This window comes from Perna viridis, chromosome 2 (assembly GCF_037379345.1).
Source record: "Perna viridis isolate PV_CMFRI_1.1 ecotype Kerala chromosome 2, ASM3737934v1, whole genome shotgun sequence".
Classification (NCBI taxonomy): domain Eukaryota; kingdom Metazoa; phylum Mollusca; class Bivalvia; order Mytilida; family Mytilidae; genus Perna; species Perna viridis.
The window spans coordinates 36,250,145-36,270,297 of NC_142446.1; the positions used below are offsets into that span (position 1 = coordinate 36,250,145).

General features: G+C 33.6%; 1 protein-coding gene across 9 annotated transcripts; it reads left to right on the plus strand.

Moving 5' to 3' along the window:
• Nucleotides 1–606: 606 nt before the first annotated feature.
• On the plus strand, nucleotides 607–20,067 carry LOC148624844 (monocarboxylate transporter 13-like). Of its 9 annotated transcripts, none has more exons than XM_088567839.1 (7): nucleotides 607–765; nucleotides 7,730–7,956; nucleotides 8,556–8,699; nucleotides 9,171–9,905; nucleotides 10,883–10,933; nucleotides 14,318–14,520; nucleotides 17,672–20,067. In XM_088567839.1, the coding sequence occupies exons 2-6, from the start codon at nucleotides 7,737–7,739 to the stop codon at nucleotides 14,494–14,496; spliced, it is 1,329 nt and encodes a 442-aa protein (XP_088423965.1). In that variant the 5' UTR covers nucleotides 607–765; nucleotides 7,730–7,736; the 3' UTR covers nucleotides 14,497–14,520; nucleotides 17,672–20,067. The 9 variants fall into 9 exon arrangements, with proteins under 9 accessions (XP_088423965.1, XP_088423960.1, XP_088423961.1 ...); XM_088567834.1 differs by having other exon boundaries at nucleotides 14,318–14,492; XM_088567835.1 differs by having other exon boundaries at nucleotides 619–872; nucleotides 14,318–14,492.
• The last annotated feature ends 86 nt before the right edge of the window (nucleotides 20,068–20,153 follow it).

Here is a 20,153-nt window from a genome sequence, read left to right on the forward strand (position 1 = left end):
AATAGAAAGAACCAATTGATATGAATTCAAACCGGGCATCTATACGGGCCAATATGAAGAGGGCCAATATGGATCAAACCAGGGCCAATACGGCATCATAACTTCCGGTCGTTTGACACCGCTATTTTGAGTAATAATTGGATTTAAATGAACTTTGATCACTAGGACAAAAAGGTGCAGAAACACAAAAAAATCTTCCTTTTTATACAAAAAGGACATTTAAGACAGAATAATGCAAATATGCCTACATGTTCTTGGAAAAACACGAAAACAACTGTTCTACAAATCATCTAGTTGAGCTGGTAAGTAAAATTGTCAATAAATATGTAATTTCATATTGGCCCTGTTATAGGTTTGAGGCCAATGTGATTGACCTCAAACCTATAACAGGGCCAATATGAAATTACATATTTATTAACATATATTATAATGCAAATTCCCTCGGCGAACTCATGGCATCTTGTTCAAAACATCAATATAAATAGATAAAGAGTTCTAGTTACTAATAATAGTCGGGCTCGCTGTTTTTTCATGTAAGAAAACTTTTTTTTTCAAATTTCGCGGCTTTATTACAAATTGTAAAATCTAAATCGATGACGATGTGATTATCATGTGTTCCGGAAATAGCACGTTGAGCGATCACAGAGCCTTCTGGCATAGATTAATCAATAACTGCCAATACACATGTGCAAAGGATAGTATTGTTTTGGAGGCCATTTTGTACTAATTCTGTAAATATACGGCAGAAAAATGACTTGAATAAAGGTAGGAATGAGCAGACATTAATTATTTCTATTGTCAATCATAATGGATACAAAGGACAAAGCCGAATAGCGGCTTTCAACATTCTTTTTACACGTTAACGTTTCAAGGTGAGATATATTACATCAGCATATGCACTGATAGAATGTTTACAAAAATGGACAAGTTTGTTAATATTGATAATTAAATAATGAAGATAATGATCGCTAACAAGGTTACGACATGTTTGTTACATAATATTCATGATGTACAATTAAAGTAACTGAATTAACACACATGACAGGAAGAAAGATATCTGTTTGCACTGTTTCATGTCTGTTACATTTAACTACTTGAAGTGTTCAACAATGGATAACTTTTTCTCGTCTTCACAGCTGCTTCAATTCATGTTCTCCCCCTTTTTATATCTTGGTCTTACTTGTTACCACTTTAAGATCCTTTAACCTTCCCATCCTATTCCTACACTTCATAATTAAGGTCAATATTTTAATACATAATCTAGCTTAGCGATGTAACAAAATAACAGTAGGCTTTGGCTATATCAAAGCAGGAACTGTATATATAATAGTAACCATCACCCGAGGTCACAAAATGTTAAATACCACGGATGGCTGAACTAACATGACATGATAGAGGGCAATGCGGTCAATTAATATGTTCCTGTTTATAATAAAGCATGTTTTAGCATATTTATCATTTGAATATATTATATCGAAAGTTTCATACTTACACTGTGTCGGACTTGCAAGCACCTTTGACAAGAAATTAGCATGTACTTTTTAAAAGAACGAGGCTACATATTAAATAAGAAATTATACTGTATCCATGATATTTTAGTTGAAGTAATATAAATATCTAATAATTGCACCACAAAAATGAAATTGGAAGATAACAGGATTTTTAAAATTTTAATTGAGAGCATGATTAATTCGATAGGACATGTTGTCTTAATTGTATTCAAAGTTAACTATGTTTTATATATAGTTTTTTTATATAATTTATTTACATTGTATTTATTTATTTATTTGTTTATTTATTTTTAGTAAATATTGCATTTGTTTAAAATATTCATTTTGACAAACATTCCTGTTGAAATAAACTCTTAGCCATTTGTGTTTTTGTGTGGGGGCAGGGATGTTGAGTTTTTCTTTTGTGTGTTTGTTTCGTTTGTTTGATTTTTTTCATAATCCGACTGATCATGAATTCATGGTCTACCTCAATGTTCAATAATACTACCCAGTTTTCTTTGTTTTGACTGCATTTATATGTAACAAGTACATAAAGAAAATGGTTATAAACAGTATATGTAATGTTATTATACCAACAAATTGTTTCCAGCTTCATATACTGAAGTTTTTGTTAAGAAATAAGAGCATTTGAACTTCGAAAGTCTTACTCTCGTTAAAATAATTTTGCGCTTCAAAGAAGCTTACATCATAATTTATAAGCATACCATTCAATGATCGACAACAGATGCTACCGATGGAATGCAAATGAATGTCTTATTAGTTCACTATTATATGAACCCAAACTTTGATATTAGAACTCATACATATATGTTTTAGTAGCTATGAAACACTTTGAAACTACTCAACCGAATAATCTAAAACTGGTACAGACCATCGATTACTGCTTTCCAAACTATTGGGTTTTTTTTTCAGGAATATACTTAAAAATTGTGACAAATTCATTTTTTTTGTACTGAGATGCCCCGAAGAACCGGCATTGATTTTAGTAAAGTCTAAAAATTATCAGAACATTATTTTCTCACAATACTTTCAATAGCCATTATAGCATGTCCTCATGCTGTACGGTTATACTGTAATCCGTATCATTTACTATTGTTTATGGCATTTTCAAATCATCGATCGCGTCCAATAAGGTCTAGTTCCGTATTTTGAACCGTGACTTATTCTTTGGTGTCGGGATATTTTCCAAATCGAATAAATTGGCATGTATTGACGCTTCGATAAACAGTCATTATGAACAGTCGAGTTTTAAATTAAATTAAGACTATAATCACCGACAAAATAAAGAGGAACTTGTTTGTGATTAGCAAAACACTTATGTAGAAGTGTATGATGAATCCTGATACAGCATATGATTCTTGGCTATCTCAGGATTTTTGTAAAAAAATTATCGAATTTGGAACACTGATTTATTTTCCGGAAAGTTGTACCTTACCCGACTTGGTTTCCGTTACTAGCTTACCTGTATAAAAATAGATTATAAACAAAGAAATCACGTGGATAATAAGTTGACCTAGAAAGAATCAGCTGATTTTGTTTTGACATCATTAATTTTCGCACGGAGACCCAACTGTAACAGTACGGTTTCATTGTCAGTTAATGTAAAATATGGATTACTAATATAATGCCTAAAACGAAGATGACACCATTCGCTTCAGGTAAGAGGTTAAAAATTTATAAGATCTTGTTTGCTACGTCAGCTTTTACCTGAAAAAAAAATACCCACGAGTTAACGAGCATGACCTTGAGCGTGCAGGTAGTCAAACCTATCATACAGTGGTAAATCCCATAAAATTGGTTTCTACCTTGATGGACTTCCTACAACTTAGTCTGTCTTTATTAAATATTGTAAAATATGATATATACTGTTAACATCTGCTGTACAAAGTCTCTGTGCTGCGGATGGATAGTGAATGTATATTCGATATATTACAGAGATACTTAATTGTAGCAAGTGGTGTCCATGAAACGTCATGAGCACTTGAATTATGAACTACTTTATGATCTCATCATGCATGTCATACTTCTGGTTTTCCCCATTTATGTACTGTTAACAACATCCTCAGAGTAATTTCGTCGCGACTGATGATTCGTAATGATTGTCATCAGATTGGTCTCCGGTAAAATGTATAGTTATGTAATATTTTCAACAGGACAAAATGTCCTTTAAAGGTTATGTCACTACTAAAAAATACATATAATACAACGATTCAATTTTCCAGGCAATACTGTACCAACAGTCAGGGAATTCAGCATTCTAATTTTTTCAACATAATATCTACAGGTACACTATCTCTGGCAAATAAGTATGTACCCACTCGGGTACTGAATTAACGAAAATTATTTTACATGCGCTTAAATGTCTGCACATGCAGGACGTTTATATCATCTAATATACACTCCCTGGCACATGTAATTAAGTGATATATTTTAGTCACCTACTGAAAACGATGACGTCAATAAGTGAGGGAGTGTATATTAATATAACGTCCCTGGTTTTCTTAATAATTTTACAAGTATGCAAGACTTATAAAATATAACTTAATTAGGGAAAACAACTCTCATCGAAGCACAAATACAAATTTATTGGTACTTTTTGTATAGGTTGCAAAATTAAATACAAATGGAATCCTTTGCGGGCAATTATTTCAAGCTATACGCGGAATTAAAAAATACTGAATACCCATTATCAACATTTTATTATGTTACTGCATCTACAAACTAAAGGCCCTGAAGTGTCATAATTGATCACATGGAACTCCTTTCTTCCCCTTATGAATAAATATGTATTTGATACCAGGAAAAAGAAGAAAAATATCCCAGCGATCGAAGCCTTTTTTCCTATGTTACAGTTCTTAAATGAAAGCCCAAAATAAAAAAAAACGGCTCATTTTTAACTTTCAAGGGCGGTTACTCCTGGCACTGGTACTTTCTTACCATGACACCGGTAGGGCTGTTGGTAAGAATAATTTCACCAAATGAAAGTTTCGTTCTATCTACATACATGTAACAGTATGGGTCGCTAGATATTGGCTAAAACTGAAGAACACCATAAACATTTATTTTATCTTTCGCATGTCAAGGGCATCATCCTTCAACTCTGACCCTATGTAGACGTTTGTGAGCCTAATCATATGGATCATTCAATCAACTGAAAGATTCTTTCTTTTATGGTTTTCAATATTTTGGCTATAAATAGCAAACAAATGTCTTTACCGTTTAAGTATAATAACTTGTACTAGGGGCGTCCTACCACTTCGACTCATGGATACTTAAGTGAAGCTCATCAAGCCGAAAAAGCCTATTTGTTTTTCTCTATCTTTCATATGTTTTGATATACCTTAAAATAAGGGCTTGACCATGGTGGCATTTATTTTTTTACGAAAACAAATTTAGTGCAGGAAACTATTTGGAACATTTAAGCCAACTTTCCTTAAAATCTGTTAAGTAGAGGAGAAGATGTTTGAAGAATAGTTAACTATTGATGGCCTAAATTTATATGGCCCTTTGGGTCAGGAGAGCCAAAACAAAATAGAACCTAACTTTCATCCAAAATAAGTAGCAGGGAACACTGGAGCTGTACGCTATAAAATGATAATGTTTCTCTATTTTACATTTAATCGAGACACAGGAGTGCTACTGTAATTACAGTGTTTCACAATGAAGAATATTACAAAATCATATTGTAAGTTTTTACACACCCATTTTGAGATATGTAACACGGTCTGGCAGCATCCCATTCCCTGGAGGTGTTTTCAATATTTTTATCAGGATACATTCAATATGTTCTTGAAGTTGGTTTCGTATATTAACATTTCCCACATGTATTTATGACACGATCCCCAAGTTAATCCATAACTGGACTAGAAAATATTAACAAGTTAACAATGATAAAACCACAATCATCAAAATTTGCAAATAATGATAATGAAAATTTAGATATCTTATCAATGGTCCATGAGTGTATCAACCTCAAACGTAAACATTATTTTTATCATTAAAAATCTGACTTCAAGATAACATTTCATGTACAAGTGCTCATGGTCGTGTGTTCCAAGATATGTGGGTTTGATATAGGTTAGTTGGGCTCTAATAAAATATATGACCGAAAAATTATTTTCTGACAGACTTCATATACATGTAATTATGTAATGATAATATTGTTAAATGGTTAAGACAATGTCTTAAAATAACCAATGTCAACGCGTAATGCGGATAGCTTAAATATGTTTTCAGGCTTGGGTATTATAAAAAAAATCTCAAGTCGAGAATTTCCTCAATATATTCAATGTCAAGTGATCTGATTGATCGAATTTTGAGTTGATGATGTGCAACAAGCTTTGATGGTTGTAGTTTGTGAACTTTCTTTTTTGTCTTGCAAATCAAAGCTACTAAACTTCCAACCGTTTTTCATGAAATGCTTCTGTGACTATTTATTGGGCAGGTGGTTTCAGTGGCGTATCCGTGGAGTACAGGTAGGGAGTTGGCACCCTTAATTTTTTTGGGGGGAAATATTTATCATTTTCATGAGTAAAAATGGCAAATAGTGTTCTTGCGCCCCTTTCCTGAGGAACCCTGGCTAGCGTGTAATATCTGCCGTAAGGAATGACGTCATAGGATTATTTGACATAATGACGTCACTAGATACGACAAGGTAAACCTTTTCAGTGACCTGCTGCAATTCGGTGATTCCACCGATTTTTCATCATGGCATTTCGGATTTTCCTCACCGTAATCTCTGGAGGCCTGCTTTGATATAGAAGGTAGTGAAACCCCTACTACTAAAAATTTAAGGTGATATCCATTTGTAACTTGCAGTCAGTCATAGTACACCATCTTTTAAGAAGTATAGTTATTTTGTCAAATAACAACGAATTGCATGTATACTTATTCTACTTAAAGTAGCAGTCTTTATAAAAAAAAATTAGACGGCAGGCGATTCGTGCCAATCGGAACACCTCAGCCTTTCTAGTTTCACAAAAGAAAAACCTCAGAGGCGCGGCGGATGGAATTTGACCGATGCAATTCTAGTTAAACTGGTTGAATTTTTTACTATTACTTTTTTCTTAGCTCCTCGCTTCGCGCCAAAATTGATCAAAGAGTTGTTGTTCTTTATTTTCTAGTACTATCCAAATAAAATTTTTAGCGCCACCTGGTCGATAGAACTACTTCGCGTATGACTACAATGCCGGCAAATTTTTCAAGAAGAAATTCTCCTTTCTGCATCGGAAGTTTTTTTAAATGTAGCGGAATGGCCGAGTAGTTCGGATTGGATTCGTGCATGTAAAAAAAAACCCGGAATTTACTTGTATTTCTTTTTAAAATCAGTTACCAACCACATAGGTAGTGTCTGAATTTTATGTGGATTGGTACTTGATACAAGTGATGTGTTTGTTTGCACGCAGTAGCCACGTTTACAATACATGTGCAATCAACTAAATACCCTTGGTTCATACTTATAAATGGCTTTTTAATATTCAATATAAAGCAAATACATTGTATATGTACATGTACATTTAGTCATCTGGTGTTATCAGTGATAAACGAAATATTTTAAAATTTAGTCCTAATCAGAAAACTAACGTATATCCAGATAGATTATCAGGTGGCATAGTTCGTACTTTCCTTCATGCTTCACACTGAAAAAATTACTTAGAGGAGCACTAGTCGCGTATAAGATGAAATCAGGTTCTTTAAGTCTTTAGGATAGTGTTTTCAATATGGAATCCCTTCAAAATGTATGTACTTTCAGGGAATCACTAAGTTGCGTATATGTGGTGGATTCCGCTTATAGAAAAGGTAATTGGCTCATAGAGCTAGAAAAGGCTACACGGGTTACAATTTATTCAGAGCAGATTAAGGCCAACCACCTATGCTTAATTCATTTTTCATCTATGTTTACACTGTTCCGGTTCGTGGCCCTCAATTTCATTATAGGTTCCCTTACTCTTTTGAGTTGAAGCAATTTTTACATGTTACGATGTAGCTTTTTTGTATCGCCGGTTTGAGTTTTGTCTTCTCTCAGTAATTTACATATCAATGATATTGTAAATGAGGAATGCAGGACAGAGACTTTTGCAAATTGACATACTTAGAGCCCCTCCTTACAGGACCTGTACCATTACATGGACTTCGTGCTTGTTTTAGCTGTCATTTACATGTTCGGTTTTACGTGACTCCAATTCGGAACTAAAATGACATTTTATTGAATCTTTCAGGGCTTAGATGATCTTAATCGCCGCAAAAGGTGATTTGAATATGGTCGAAGAGGTAGGGAACTGGAAATGGGCCGTGGTCGTGGCATCATTCTTCACCCAGTTCATAGTTTGTGGCATTTCCTACAGTATAGGAATATTCCATGTAGTATTTCAGGATATATTTGAACACGACCATTTCGACACTTCATGGGTTGGTTCCATCCTGCTTTATGTTACCGCACTAACTAGTAAGTATTGTGATATCAGGTACTGAGTGATTAACGAGCTCAGCTTATCCCACTCCCTCAATGTACGCCCACAGTTTGACCACAAAAGTGAACAAATGCAACGACCTATTATCTAAAACGACTGTTAGCACAAGGTTACGTGTACACAATTGTATATTACATATACACGTCCTACTTATCAAAATAAAATGAGGTTGGTTTAGTGGGCACACTTGACATTTTAAATAGAGCGAATGGTACGAATTTGTAGATTTACATGCATAACAAATACACAAATTACAATCTGACAACCAGGTTTCCTGTCACACTGGTTAACTTTTCAGTTCTAGTTGTTTCCTGTTAGTGTGACCCTCTTGACTGTTTTGTGAAATGATTTTGTCATTTAACACTTACGAGTATTAATCTAAAGTGTCAAATTGTACTTTGGACACTCGGACACAGTAGGTAATGAGATGCTATTAATTATAATGCGTATGTACAATTTAGTAGGTTAGAGTCCTCCGAAATAAGTATAAGTACATAAAATATTATTAAGCCACAAAGCAGTTACATGTACATTGTTGTATGACCACTTTTTAAAAATGCTTATTTACTTTCAGGTATAGTGCTGCGATGTTTCATGTCGCAGTTTGGTTGTCGGATAAGTGTGATGTTGGGTGGAGTCATATCAGCCCTTGGGCTTGGACTAGGGATGTTCGTTACCAACATCTACCATGTTTACCTTACTTTCGGGGTATTGACTGGTACGGAAAAAATATTTAAGGAAATATACTCACTATATATAACAGAGAAACAACAATGACATGTACTAAGAACTGACACATCCGGGTATTTAAGTCAAAACTAACCTGCTTTTTTACAAAGATGTTGTTGGTCGGCTCTAAAGCCATTTCAACATTTAACAATATTTCACATTTTCATAATGAAAACGTACCAAGTATTAAACCTTGAAGGACTATACATAAGTCATATACAATCTGTAGTTTCAGTAACTCTGCACAATCATATGACAAAGGGTAAGAAGTAAAGTAGATTGAATGTTAATTCAAGCTGCACGAAATATGGTCATCGGCATTATTTTTGTTTGTTACTTGTATCACTTCAACTGACTGCATGTACTTCACAACAACAGTTCCATGTAAAAAAATCAAAGTGAATTCTCTACAGAATATAGCATGCATATTTTGTCATTTTCAAATATTTTTTTAATATAGGTGTAGGTTTTGGTTTGGCTTGTACACCGTCTATCATGGTAGTAGAACAGTACTTTAATCACAGACGTTTTCAGGCTCTTTCTATTGTAATGGGAGGAATAGGAGCTGGTGTTATTACATTCCCCGTTGTGATCAAATATCTTCTGGATTATTCTGCATGGAGAGGAACTCTACTCTTCATGTCTGGCGCAGCGCTTAATCTTTGTGTATGTGGTGCCGTCATGTTTCCGCCATCTAAAGGGAGGCAAATACGTCTCATGCCCCTTCTCTCGTGTCTACCTCTACGCCACGTCGTCTTTCACGGAATGTGCATTGCCAATTTATTCTGGAGCTTTGGATCTACAATTATTTACATTTATTTACCATCATATGCGATGGTGTACGGAACAGACTTTGGCACTGCCTCGTTCCTAATATCATGCATTGGCATGTCCGCTTTCACGTCAAGAATGATTTTTGCGTTCATGGGGCATAACAGTACGTTAGACGATATGACGTCATCGCTATGTTCGGTAGGACTTGGGATCGTAGTGACCGGAATTTGCCCACTTTTAATTGACGATTACGCGGGTCAGATTGGGTATTCTATATTATATGGATTTTATAGTGGATATTGGACCTCGTTTTTACAACAGGCCTCACGGGAATTAATAGGACCGGAGTACATCGCAATGGGGAATGGTTACCTTTCCTTTATGATCGCTCTCGGATCACTGATTGGAGGACCAGCTGCAGGTATGATGTTGGCTCTAAAATTTATGCAGAGAGAGAAAAATAGAAAAATGTTATTTAAAAAAATTTATTGAAGTTTAGTTGTTGCACTGATCTATGAATGAAGTTCCTTGCACATGGCACTACTCCACTACCCAAGGACTAATAGAATTCATTTTCATGCTCAACTCATATCAATTCTAACATTTACTAAAGCATTTAGTTCCACATAAAATTCAGACACTGCCAACAGTATAGTGATTTATCGTGTAGGAAACCTATCAAACAAACAATGCTTTTTCAGCCTACATATGCTGTATTTCTACATCACAATAATTATTTCTGTATTCAGATCTGTACTTTTGATGAAATCATACATTTATCTCCCACTAATATCAATCAAATCAATCAAAATCAAGGACTATAACTCTTGCTAAGTGCCAATTTCATGTATAATATATGATTTTCATCTCAAAAGTGCAACAACCAAATGAAAAACTAAGTCTGGATATATGATCAGTTACTGTAACTGTTTCTGAACCAAAATTAAAACTGAAACCAGGGGCGTAGCTGCCTATACGCAAATACGCAGTTGCCTACTTTCGGAAAAAGTAACAAAAATAAAAACACAGATTTTAAAGATGAAATAAAGGTTATTTATCACATATGCATACCATGAACGTAGTATAGGCTCTGAAAAACTGGCTCCAAAATCGTAAAAATTCATGAGTTTGCATACAACTAAAACAGGCATAGCTATGCCCCTGGAAACTTTTGAGTTTTTGATATGCATGAATCACCTCCAGTCTGATTATTTATAGACTGCTACTTAAGTAACACATAAGTACTTGTGCACCTATAAAATGTATATTCACAGTTGAAAACACTAACTTTTTGCAAGACTCTTTGCATATCAAATTGTCACTTAAAGAACATTAAATTTCGTTTTCTGTTTTATGAGATTCCTACGATTTCTATTATTCCAATTTGCTTTATTTTAGGTCTGTTGATCCAAGAAGAAAAGGAATACGAATACGCATTTTATTTAGCTGGTGAGTCATCAATAAACCTTTTAGCATTTCCTTCCCATAATAAACGACCACATAAATTTGTACTGTACATGATATAGGGCTTGGATGGTCCTCAGAGACAGCTTTCCTTAAATATCAATGTATGATATACCCAATAAAATGTAGATGAAGTTGAAGTTGAATGGTCATGAGAACAGCATATCAGAGCAATAATCTTTTGGGAATGGTTTTAAAAATATGCTCATTAAAAAGATAAAAAGAGGCGTATCAGCGTGGAGAGTGGGCAATGAAGAAAAGGGTACATGAGCATGTGGGAGTTGGAAAAAACACCTTCTCTGCAGTTGTTTTTTTTTAATTTTATTTTTATTTTTTTTGCATCCTTGCCAATTTTTTAATTGAATTTTATTTTAAACATTTTCCAATAAATGAACGCTTAGGCCCCCAAAAAATAATAGTCTTGTTTCCTGCTACCATTAAGAAAAAAATAGGGTATGTAGGGACATTATACATTTGTCATTGAGTTAATGGGGAAACAATCTGGCTCCAACATATATGAGCCAATATAGCCATAAAATGTTTAGGGTAGCAAAATAAAATTAGGGTGGGAGACGCATGCATATTATTTGCTTTGCCTTATGAAGGAATAAATATCCTCCACAACCTGAAAATGAAATCGTACTGTCTTGGATTGAATCCTCAGGGATCGGATACATACATGTACAAAAAAAAATGTATGTGAGGTGATTCATCCTAATAGTCTCTGTGATAAACCGTTACTCCTACAAGCAATGTGTGTATAAATTTGGAGTTATAGAATTTGCTGCTGGCTTGTTAGTTGAAGAGCCTCTATTAAAACGCATTTGGATGAAATGGTAATTTCGTGTTTGTATTTCAAAAATTAGCAATTATGGAATGGTTCGGTTCCTTACTAGTACATGTAAAAGAAATCTTGAGCATATATAAAAGGGATTTTCAATACAGTTTTTTATGCATTTTTTTTAAGTAAATAAATATACCTGCACATTTTATTAGTTTCCTATAATAGGTCTACTTGTAAAACACCCATTGCTAAATTTTCTGTACATGTATACTTAGTCTATGTTTTTCCAATAGTTTATCATGACCATATCAAACTCTACACGCTCTAATCGTTACATAAATTATCATAAACAAAGAAAGGCTCTCAGCAATGTCTGCAATTAGTGATATTGAACTGCTATTCTAAGGGGGAATTAGGTAACGAGCCTTTGTATTATTAGTTATTTAACCAACAAAATAGTTTTGTTCAAAGTTGCGTAATGATAAAGCATACTTCAACGTCTCTGGTTTTTAACCTTGGACAAATATCAAATTCTTGGTAGTTTCAGATCTAATTAGATTATTTAACTGTTGTGACTTGTCAATATTATGAAACATTTATAGCTATAAAAATCCATTTTCCTAAAGAATTACACAGTGGAACAGCAACTTGTGTTGCACGGAAAGAATTGTACTAATATTTACTTTTTATTGGAGTCTTAGTTCCTTTTTTTAAGAAAAATGAAAATACAAAAAAAAAAAATAAGTCTCGTATTTCTTAAACATAGCTTTCAAATATTATGATGCTACATTTTTCATGGTTTCATTATTCGTGAAAACTCAAACATATGCACTAAAACATGAGCAGACGTTTGGTGTTCTGCAATTTTTTCTTTTCACTCTTAACGGTAGCACGCTCGCTGCGAGTTCATCCTCTCGTCGAATCACACTAAGAAAATATAATAATAGTATTCTCTGCTTCTCCACAAAACATGTCTGACGAAGAGAATTGTGACTGGTTGTTACTGGCCATCGGGTAAATAAATGAGACTATGTTGAATTGGTTTGGGTTTTTCTGTTAGCTGCTACTTAAATGAGCAATTTAAAAAAAAATACCTACTCGTTGTGTCGGTGTAAAACTAAACTGGGTCGGTTCGATTGCCCAAATCTATACTAAAGACCCGCAATGGGCATTAAGCTACAAACATTCAATCAATTCGATATTGACACATTCCATTACATGGTATTTCTGAGGTACATAAAATTGAAAGGCCTTCGATCCTCGCACAACTTTTATGGTGTTCCGGACTAAATACGATGTCAACACTTACAAGGGATCAATATATTTTGGACTATTTATTTCCCAAGTACTTAAATTCATTGTTCTGCGAGGCCATGATTTCAACATAACACCGAACTTATACAGAATCGTCTATTTTTGTCGTTTGTGAATAAGACCAGACGGCGGTGTCTACTTTGTCGACTGGTCCCACTGTTGTAACACTCCATAAATTTCATGCTGGTAGATAACAATTTAAATGTAAATGAACAACTATTGATTGTTTTGTACCTTATATCCTCTCTTTTGCAATCAGTCACAAGGAAAGCGTGTTATATCTTCAGTTTGTGCAAGTTCAGCAAATTGAGGGTGGTACTTTAATCAACGTTCACATGGCTTCCCGTCTCGGAGACAGTCTTGGGGCTTCAAGGTGAACGTGTAAATTTGATTTATTTTTACAATCATACTATTTATGTATACCCAAGTGAACATCCGAAAAGAATCTAATATGCATTTGTACACCATAAAATGGCAAGTTCTTAAATCATGAACGACCTTCAAAATTGTGGAAAGTTTGCGTCAATGGTTTGGGCTATACGATTTTAAAATCTACTGTTTTTTTTCTTCAATAATCCTTATAGTAAATTAAAGGTTTGTATAATGATGAAGCTTTTGGCAATGCATTAGTCTGTGTCGAACAACATTCAAGCACGTTCATGCTGACTTGTATTAAGTTTATGTGCTGCTACATCTACGTGTACCCACCCACTTTAAATCGCTATATACATGTATTATTTATGTTTTCTGAGAGATCAGGTTTTTTTTCGATTCAACGCTTTGCCATCACCGGAAATCTATGATGCAACGTAATCGAGGAGCTTACCACATTGAAAGTGATGGCGACCGTAAAATTTAAGGCTCCGTTTGGGGAACTTGTGTCCGAAACATTTTCATAATATGAATAACTGTAAACAGTTTACTTGATGAACCATTTACTGAAATACGAAACCGTACACAGTTCACGAAATAAAATCAAAATCAGATTTCGTATTTTAACGTGCGAGAAGATGCCTCGGTTATCTTTTTTCTAAATTGCGTTGAAGGCTTTATAGGGCTACTTGTATGTTTATTTGAGAATCTTACTGTGGTCGATGATTATGTAAAAGGTTACGATGTAAATGGATTTATGTCAAATTTTAATTGTTACCTCGTATCGATTTCCTGTACAGGACTAAATACTGGTATGCAATTACTGAATAGAAGGGATTGAAATATTCTTTGTTCAGCTAAATGGTACTGTCATTTAATTTGATCAATTCTTATTGCAGGTGCATGTTTACTTTGGAGTTCGGTGATCATGTTACTGTTCAAGTACCAGCATTGTGGCGCCGATGCCTACCTAGAAGAACCCAAGAACGAACAAAAGAAACCATTGGTCAAAAATATCTACGAAGATTACAAACCTACTCTGACTGAGATTAAAGATGGCGATCGTCTAGTTGTGTAAGTTGGATTGTTGTCAAATCATAAGGTAAGAGACCAACCATTTACTCCCTTACCCTGGGGAATACATTGTACACAAACCTCGCTTGCGTACGCTGGTATAAGGGAAGACCAGGGACATTGAAGTCAAACGCAACTAGAGGCTCCTGTATAGGATGAACCGCTCAATTGGTTCATTTTTTGCCCATTCAAGGGCAATAACTCTAATAAGGAGTCTTACTACAACTTCAGGCCATGGAATTTTTCAAGTGAAAGTTTTTTACTATCTATTATAGTTTTCAAGATGTTAGCTAAAATGGCAAAAATCTTTATTTTTAGCCTTTCATGAAAAATAACTCTAACCAGGGGAAATCCTACAACTTCAGACTAATGATTTTTGTAGGCCTTTTTATAACGAACATTTCATCAATTGAAAGTTTGTTTATTCTTTTAAGATAATGGCCAAAAACTGCAAAAAGCGTCACTTTTCGACTTTCAGGGGCAATAATTAAAAAAAAGTCATCCTACAACTTTGACCCTGTAGAGGCTTTTGTAGAGCTCTCCAAACAAAGGATGGTCGCATATAATTTCCAGTATCTCTTATAATATTATGAGATTTATGTAGAAATTGGTGATTTGACCCCTTTCGTCTAAAAATAGCAATGGCAGCCATATTTTACGCTAGATCTATAAAATCGACATAATTTTCAAAGTAGAGACCCTAAGGATTTGGTAATAATCCACTGAATGGGTTCAGAGGAGGAGATTTTTAAAGAAAGGTTAACGACGACAGACAACGGATGCCTGTAGCTCACATGGCCTTTGCCTAGGTGAGCAAATAAAATGCGAAGAAAGTAGACTTTTGACATAATTGCACAAAGACAAGATTCTTTTTGGACCCTGTGAACTTGAAATTATACATGCCTTTGGCTTTTTACTGTTGCATCACGGACTGGCATTTTAAGCTGAAATTGGTAGACCGGTTGGTACATTAACAACCTTCGTATGGAGGGGCTAGTGTGCTTCCTAAGCCATGTAAAATCTACTTAAATCGGTAGGGTGGATGGCTTACATAATACCATATATCCATTAATCTTAATTAGCTATTCCGGTACCAATAGGTAATGTAGAGGACCTTTTCTAGTGGGATGGATGGGTTCTCTACTGATACAAATATAAAATGGTCGGTCTCTGTTGCATGCATTTGTAGTTTTTTGTAGTATTTTTCTCATAGGACTAATTTAAAGAAATTCAGTGATTCTAGTTGTGAAATAAGCAACATAACTGCACCAGAAACTCTTGGGCACTGCAGTGGATTTCTCTGCTTTTGCGACTTCGCTTATTCAAAGCACTGAAATATTTTATACCTATTACACTTCATTTAAAATATATCGAGATTATGTAACAATTATTACCTATATCAAAACATGTTTTGTCTTGACCATCGTCTTTTATATCAATACAAACCAATACTATTCTAATAATGTAAATGTTTTATTGCGTCATACTGTATGGGATGGAATTCCATTATTGTGTAACATCTGTAAACTGAGTAGGTCTAGACATATTCTGAACTTAAGTCAATTTTATTAGTTTCTATTTACAGTGAAGTACTTTACTTAAGCTAATTTCTGAGCAGATTAAACATGAAGAAATGTTAATTCTTTTTAATGTCCTCATCGCGTTTGTTCATTAAGTGTCTTAACCTCTTTGCACTCAAAGGGGTTCTTTCTTAAAGCTCAAATTTCACTACATGTGTTGCATTGTTTTGCATGTCTTTATCGTTCAATAGATAATACATATATTTCTCTAGTCTAATCATCTTGGCGCTTCCAATTTTTATAACATGCTTCTCCTTCTCAAATCGCCTAATTAAAAAAGTAGTTGGTTATGGAGCACTAACATCTTGTCCGTCCGTTTGTTATCGTGCAAGATTCTGACCAGGATAACACGTATACATGTAGCTTAGAAACGAAAGTTAGTCAAAGAACCTAGACATTGAGACAAGAAATAATATTTAAACAGAATACAAACATAAGACCATTCAGTGCCGATTCAATTAGTTTCGTCTACCCAGCCTTTATCAGTACCAAGTCAATGATTGCAGATGGTACCCTTATTAATCCCTCCGCCTAACACAACCTACCCATGGGAACAAAATTTCATTATTTATCCGAACTACAAAAATGCAGATAATACATCGAAAAGAATACGGCGGATTTGTAATTGCTTAGTGAACATAAACTATGAACTTTTAAAGACATTAGCAGAGCTTAAAAGCGGATTGGTGTTTACATTTATATCATAGTATAGCAGTAGGCCAATTACCGCTTACTACGTGTCACTCCACAAGCGTAAAAGCTTTGAATAAGCGAATATGATAGTAATTTTCGGAGACTTTTTTTTCTGGCACCATTGAAAGAAATATGCATTTTAAATGACACGATGTTTTCTTTTCTTTTTATTAATATCGAACCAGACACGAACTCAAAATTATTACCTCAAGATTTTAAGTCTTTGACTTAAAATAACCACAAAATAATATTGATTGGTGCTCTAGAACTCCCCCTGTAAAACCAAATAAGAACATAAAATTTGCTTTCGTTTTCAGATTTCCCACCAGCCCCTTTATTGTTTAAAATTCCAGATCGAGGACTTGGTCACCGATCGTCCGATGTTACTATTTGAAATTTGAAAATAATGTAATAGAATCTTCAAAAATTTGATTTATGATCATGTACTATGATAGTTTTTGTATGCTACTTTTGATTGATTTGTAGTTTTTCAAATGAAATAACACGCGCTGGTCAATTCTTTAAAGCTTTTTCTTGAGAAGCAGTACTAGTCGATTTATATTTTTACATATTGGTATTTTCTTAGCTTCAGATGTGTTTCCAGTGAATAAATAATGACCAAGTATCAATGCAGGTCACTATGGCCATGATATTGAACTTGTTTCAGGAGATACCTTTACAATTAGATTCTGTCGCTACTGGGTTTGAAGAGATGCCAAATTTACATTGTATTGATGTATAGACGATTTAAACTTAAACAAGAGGAGATACAAAATGATTATAATTACCTCTGCTTATCTGCATTCCAAAGAACTTGATTAAACAAAGATAACTTAAGTTGCATTTATAATTTAGAGACAACTTGTGTCTCAGAAACCAATTTAGCAATCCTTTTTTTTCTTACAGAGAGGCAGCATCATCTGTTTGAGCTAGAAGTAACAACCAGGTTCCTCCTAGACCGGACTGCATCATATATGTTAGTGGACCAAAGCTCATCGATCATTGTGCTTATACGCCATAGACTTTGTTGCAACCAACTTATTGATCTCATTTTGTTGACATTAAAAACTTGGACTAAGAAAGACTGATGTGCAATTCTGTAGTTCTCACTTCTCCATATAGCATGAACACAAAACATCAGACCACTTTTAAGTTTGTTTTAATATTTTGCTGAAAGTGATTAATCAAGAACTCAATATATAAATAAAGGTCTGCATTTTTGGGGAAAATTATAAACTACAAAGCCATTCAGAGTAGTCTCCATCTACAATTGAATGTTCAGCTAGATTTAAGTTTGGGACAATTCCTTAAAGAAAGCTCATACATAGTCATGCTACGAACTATACATTCAAGGAAAAGCAATTTCTTAACCTTAAAAACTCATTAATGCTCATACTAGTGCATTAACTCCATTCATGACTTAACTATGAAAAAGGGGTTCCACTTTTGTCATAAAATATATTTTACAACATTATCAAATTAATCCACCAACATTCAACATCAACCAGCATTTTGCCATACCTTCATTTTGTCATAAAATCAACAGCCTAAAGACTCTTTGTCTTGACCATTTTTAAATTTATTTACATGTACTTCAATGGTGTCTAATGCACTTATCAATGCAAATACAATCATAATTTGGGGCATTGTAACCAAGTCAAAATTTCTTTTAAAAATGTGCATATTAGCTTTGTAACATTAAGCATAGTATTTTTTACTTTTAATTTTCTCTCTACCAAATTATGCTGTACCATTGCAGTGGAAAAGAATTCAAATAAACTGTATTATTTAAAAAAAAAAATCAAAATTTTTCCTCAACTTGAAAGCACTATAAAGTATAACAGTATATACTCAGATACACTTTTCCTCAATTAAGGGACCACAACACACCCCACTCAACAAAAGCAAAGAATATTTTAGTAGGATTGTCTGGACTTTGGTGTGGTGACTGTAATGGTTACAGAATTTTTTTGTCACTAACTCAGAAAGAAATAAAAAACAAACAAGAAAAAGTGTTTATAAAAATGTATTTTTGTTCAATTTGTGAGTTTATTTGTAAATATTTCATGCAAAAAAAAGTAAGTTTACTAAATTTATGACAGATGTAGACTGGAAAGTGCCATGCTTGATGCACTACAATATTATTTAACTTCCAGAGTTTGTTTTTGAGTTAGCATTACTACAAATATATCAATTAAATGCATTGTTTCCTAAAATAAAATTGAGTGGTTCAAATATATGCTAATTCAGAAAATCAGAGTTCCTTTTGTATTTCAAAAGGAATCACATTATTTATTGACAGATGAGATTTTCACAAGTTTGATGAATTTACAACAGTAGGTTTTATAGACAAGTAAATACATGTTTACATCAGTATGCAAATTTTTTATATAAAGGCAAATCAATATGCACATCAAACTACTTCAAGTGTAAATTTACTCAAAATACTAGCAAGGTTTAACTAGTATCTTCAAATGAACATCGTAATTTGCATTTAGAAAATCATGTAAATGTATATATATGTTCAATGCATGTAAAAGGGGCTTATTAATCAGTAAAAAAAACTTGCACTCCATTGTAATCCCTCTTATGAGATATTATACACGTCTTTTCAGTTTTCTCATACATTGTACAAAGCATCTTAACTTATTTTGGCCATACCAGCACACTTAAAATTAACCAACATTAAAATTATAATTTTTACATAGGATAAAATTGTAATCAGCAGTTATATGATTGAGCACATTCATTTCTTTTGTATGTACATATTGTGATTTAATTATCCAGAATTAATACTCAGACAATTGCCATGGAATTTGAATTTGTATATCAGACTGAAACTTATTTGCATTTCTTGGAGATCAGCTTTAGCTTCTGTTACTTTTTAGTGAGATGAAATAAATAAAAGTACCAATTAGAACAATATCAATCTTCAGAATCACAGAAGACTGTTGTAGTTTTTTTTTTTCTAAATAGAAAATTGAATGGTTAAACAGGCTGTCAATTTTGTAGTGTTTTATACAGGCTTTGATATTCAATTTAACTAGAATGTAAAAAGTTTTGAATGGAGTGTGCCACATTTTTCACTATGATGAGACATAGATTTCATAAAAGAACTTGATCAGAGAAATGAAAAGCCTATAATACTTTTCATGTTGATTTGTATATTGTCACTTTAAGATGTTTAAATCCACCAAATAGTATTTAGAGGGATTTGTGGTAGATCCAGTCATGAGGTTATGTGTTACAAATTTTCCATGTTTTATTCTTTTATGATTGAAATCAATAAAAGTTAATTTCAATTTCAGAGTTGTTAATAATTATCAAATGTTTTTTTTTTATGTATTCTGTCATGTTCAAAATCTACCATGATATAATTATAAGACTG

Excerpts from the sequence above, each read along its gene's own strand:
- LOC148624844 (XM_088567834.1), top strand. The coding sequence starts at position 7,737 with ATGATCTTAATCGCCGCAAAAGGTGATTTGAATATGGTCGAAGAGGTA. Across the intron at positions 8,700-9,170 it reads TACTTTCGGGGTATTGACTG|GTGTAGGTTTTGGTTTGGCT; the intron begins GTACGGAAAAAA and ends TTTTTAATATAG. Across the intron at positions 10,934-14,317 it reads ATACGCATTTTATTTAGCTG|GTGCATGTTTACTTTGGAGT; the intron begins GTGAGTCATCAA and ends TTCTTATTGCAG.